General features: G+C 44.1%; 1 protein-coding gene across 1 annotated transcript in view; it reads right to left on the bottom strand.

Moving 5' to 3' along the window:
- Positions 1 to 262: 262 nt before the first annotated feature.
- The window catches only part of LOC311001509 (ephrin type-B receptor 4b-like), a gene marked incomplete at its 3' end in the record, with an annotated part of 43,603 nt that continues 39,582 nt past the window's right edge, over positions 263 to 4,283 (bottom strand). The window contains exon 20 of the mRNA XM_083992597.1: positions 263 to 500. Coding sequence (XP_083848723.1) covers positions 263 to 500 — 238 coding nt within the window. The remainder of the gene's footprint in view (positions 501 to 4,283) is intronic.

The raw sequence follows: 4,283 nt of genomic DNA, 5'->3' as shown, positions 1-4,283 counted from the left end.
CATTTATACCATATTTTGTGTTGTGTGTTATGTGGGTTGGAGATCAATTGCTCTCATGCTACAGTGCTACTGCCAGTCTCCTTATCCGAACCTAGTTGATCAGACAGAACCCGAGAAGACTAAGAAAAAGGTTACATTTTCTTTTCCTTTCCTTTTCTTTTTTTAGGTCAATGAACAGTTCAAACAATATTTCTCTCACTCTCACAGGTCAAGTCTAAGGACAGGTTTGACAGGCCTACCAGACCTGGTTTGGGGCAGTCCATCAGTGTTCACTTTTGGACCCGGGATTCTCGTTGTTGGGCTTGCCTAAGTGTCTGGTGGGCCCTTTTTCAGGGCTCGTGTTGGCTGTCGCCTTGGCCCCCTCAACAGGCACAGCTTGAAGGTGGCGCTGGTTTCGCCTGTACAGAGCTCCTTGCTCTGTCTCGATGATGTAAGATCTCTGTGTGGTGCTCTCACCTGCCACCACAGCAGGTGTGGTCCAGGTCTTCTGGTTGTCCAGCCTGGTGAGAACACGGACTCCTTGCTGCAGTGGTGTGAGCTGCCTCACACCATGGCGCTCTGAACTCTCTGTCTCTGTGGTTACTGTAGCTTTACTGTGGTCACAGTGAGGATCTGTCGTCAGTCTCTCTCTGTCTCAACATGGCGGATCACTTCCTGTTCTTTGGCTCCGTATCAAACCAACAGAGTTTCAGAGGGTTCGGTCAGGAGACCAAGAGCAGGACCTGGTCTGATACCAGAACAAGACCAGGACTCACTGTAGGGTCCTGGTCTTACGGTGTGTTCAGATGCAGTGGGACACTACACTCCTGTGGTGTTCCTCCTCCGTGCCCCCTCCTCCCACCCGGCTCGATGTTTGTTGAGGGCTGTCTGGTATCCAGCCCTTGAGGGAGGGGGGTTCTGTTACGTCCTTTGTGTGTTCCCCTGTTGAGTTAAGTTGTTTCCTGTTTTATTTTGAAGTTCTGTGTCCTGTCTTTCTGTGTCATGGTCTGTGTCTTTTGGCCCCTGTTGAGTTCCTGTTTTATTTTGTAGTTTCACGTCCTGTCTTCCTGTGTGCTCCCTGCTTGTGATTACCTAATGTGTCTCACCTGTGTTAATTGCACCACCTGTGTCTTCCCTTGTGTATTTAGCCTCAGACTGCGTTTACACGTGCCCGGCTATTTTCATAAACGGACATTTCACCCTCTCCGTTTATAAAAAACACTGCGTGCACACCAGTCCGTTTTCAGAAAACGTTTCGTTTACACTAACCCGTGTATATATGCCGTCAAGAGTCAAACCTGTAGGTGGCAGTGTAGCGAGAAGCTCAAGCCCATGTCAGCCAATCAGAATCCCGCACATGATCCCGCATAGCAACCTGATAGCAACAGCAACAACAACGTCACTTGCCCTCCTTGTGTGTAAAGTTTTAATATTTTTTCATGCGAGAAAGTAACTGTTTAGATGCCAAATATACGGCCAGTTTATCCAGATGACGGCTGTTTAGAAGTTTGCTCCGATGTTTCTCGGAGAGGTGAAGCTTTTTTTTTTTTTTCGGAGAAGTGAAGCTCCACCTGTGGAGCAACGACCGGGACATCACAGAGACGGTGTCCGCTCTGCAATGCTGCTCAGTCGGCCAACCTCCGTCGTCCTCCCGGGATCAAAACGATGGCTAAATAACTTACCCACAGAGGTTTACCACCGGCAGTGTAAGTGTGGCAGTAGCAGTTTGTTTGAATGAAAAGTGAAGCTTCATGTCTGTTACTGAACAGAAGAGCAGCTCAGCCTCGGGACTCTGTACAGAAATCACCCCATTTAACCTTACATCAATAAATAAATGTTTTACAATGAACACATCAGTCTGCATTAAATGTTATCATTATTATTATTATTATTGTTTTTTTATTAAGTTATGTGATATGGTTACGGTTAGACGTCAGGGTCTGACGTCGGCTTCCCAAATCTCAGTTTTTCTCCGTTTACATGCAAACGTGAAAACAGAGTTTTCCAAAATCTCCACCCTGGCCGGAGTTTTTAAAAAGCATCGTTTTCAGGGGCGTTTTCTCCGTTTGCGTGTAAACAGAGGGTGCAAACGATGGTTAATGTCTCCGTTTTTAAAAATAACCGGGTATGTATAAACAGGGCCTCAGTGTCTCCTTTTGTCTGTGTCGGATTGTCTGTGTTCGTGCTCCCCGTATTCCTGCGTTTCCCCGGGCTATATATAAGGAACATAAACCCTTTTTGGGTCCTTCCCCCTGCTATCCCCCATCCCTGACACAACTGAATTTACCACTTAAAAGTTAGGGTAAGTTAAAGTTAATCTAAAAGTACGTCAAGATCCAAAAAGAATCTTTAATTTGTGTTAGTATTCAGATTCTAGCTATTATTCACTAATTAGCTAAATGGTAAATGCACTTAAACAGCACCTTAATAGTCTCTAGGACCAACATTTAAAGATGTGTATTACTAACTATAGCATACATTACTGTTACTAACAAGCACTGATCAGGAATATCAACCTTCAAAATAAAAGTTTTTCATAAAGACCCTGATCACTGACATCTACTTCCTGTCTGTCTTTGGTTATAAACAGTGACAGTGAAACCTGGAGAAGACGCCAGTCTTCCATGTCGAGGTTCTGCAGGAGCTGAGATCACACTGATAAAGTGGATCAAACCTGACCTGGAGTCAGATCTTCACATCTTCTACTACAGAGACAACTGTCTGTATGAAAAGAGTCTCTGAGTCACTGTCCAAAAGCCCACCAGGACATGTTGAACAAAGAGTCCTGGTCCATACATAAAGGTAAAATGGTTGATTTTTGCCCTGATTTTCCCCCTTACGACCAAGGACAAATAGCTGCCAATTATCTTATGCCTCAAGGTTGAATATGGAGAATCTTTATTAGAAGCTATATTTTTTCAAAAACAATAAACCCATGGGGCGTTTAGAGGGGTGCAGAATAAAAGTATTGCTTTTCCATTAAAAATTATATTTAGTCTTATGTAATTATTTTAAAATTTTTTGACTGGTTCAATAATAACTTCCTGTTTACATTGTCAGGCAGTAGCCGCCATTGAGGCTCATTTCTCCACTATTTTGCTAACCCTCCTCCTGGTCGTGTTTTCAATGAAGCCCTTAATATTCAATCAGTGGATCGACGGATTACCATACACATGTTGCGATGTGTGTATTTGTGTAGTCGTATCTCTCATAAACAAGAGATCAGGGTTTAGAATAGAATAGAATAGAATAGAAACTTTGTCATTGTATCAAATACAACAAGATTGGAAATGCTACTCCTAGTGGTACATAAACACAATGCATATATAAATAGAATTAATTAAAGCAGAAGTAAGTGGAATGTTTGTGTTAATCTAAGTCTTAAATAGTTGTATCTTCCGACAGCAATCACTTCTATAGAGTGTTTGGTCTGAAACACGGGTCTGTCAGTCACTCTGCTCTGCTCTGAGCCCAGGAGAAAACTTTCCTTGTATCCTACAACCTTTATCCAATGAGGAGAGAGAACGGCATAAAGGGGCAGTCCTCTCTGTGTGTGCAGCCAAGAGATGCGCGTGAATGTGGTGACGTAGGGACGAGGGCGGGGGCTGCTAACTCCATCTGCTGACAGGAAGTTAGACAAAACCACCGGATCGCTGACTTCTGCTTTAATAGAATTAAAAAAAGCAGCAGTCATCTCATCCACACATCACACATATAAACAATCATAGTCCATAGTGCAAAATGGCATCATTGGCATTTACGGGGTGCGTTTGTGTCGCGGACTGAGATGAGAGCAACTGTGACACCGGGTCAGAGTCTCTGATGTAAGTTTGGTTTTCAGCCACGATGTGGAAGGAGCCTCCACTCTCCCAGGAACAGGTTACAAGTCATTTATCTCACATCACAATTAGTTCCAAGCTGTGTAATGATGGTAAAAATGAAACACAGGTGGGTAATAGGAGGTAAATATATATAGTTTCTCTCTAAGCTCTGCTCCTCTGATCAGAGCGGCGTCCCTAGCAAAGGTCTGGCAACCGACTGCAGGAATTATTTTTCTGTTGTTGTTGCCTATCTTGATCAATAGATGGTGGTATTCTGGTAATTCTCCATATTCAACCTTTAACAATCAATTTCTCCCGACAATTGGCCCTCAAGGGTCGATCTCACCAAGTTCACTTTCCCCGAGGGCAAGTGCTGAGGGCAAGTGAGCGAGGACGACTCAACCCGCTTTTGGAACACAGCCCTGGAACAGAAGCAGCTGAGACAGGCCTCAACCTTTGACCTTCGACCTTTGACCTGAGGAG

Source organism: Trachurus trachurus (assembly GCF_905171665.1).
Source record: "Trachurus trachurus genome assembly, chromosome: 18".
NCBI lineage: Eukaryota > Metazoa > Chordata > Actinopteri > Carangiformes > Carangidae > Trachurus > Trachurus trachurus.
Note: the sequence above shows the minus strand (reverse complement) of the source record. Positions and strands in the feature narration are given on the sequence as shown.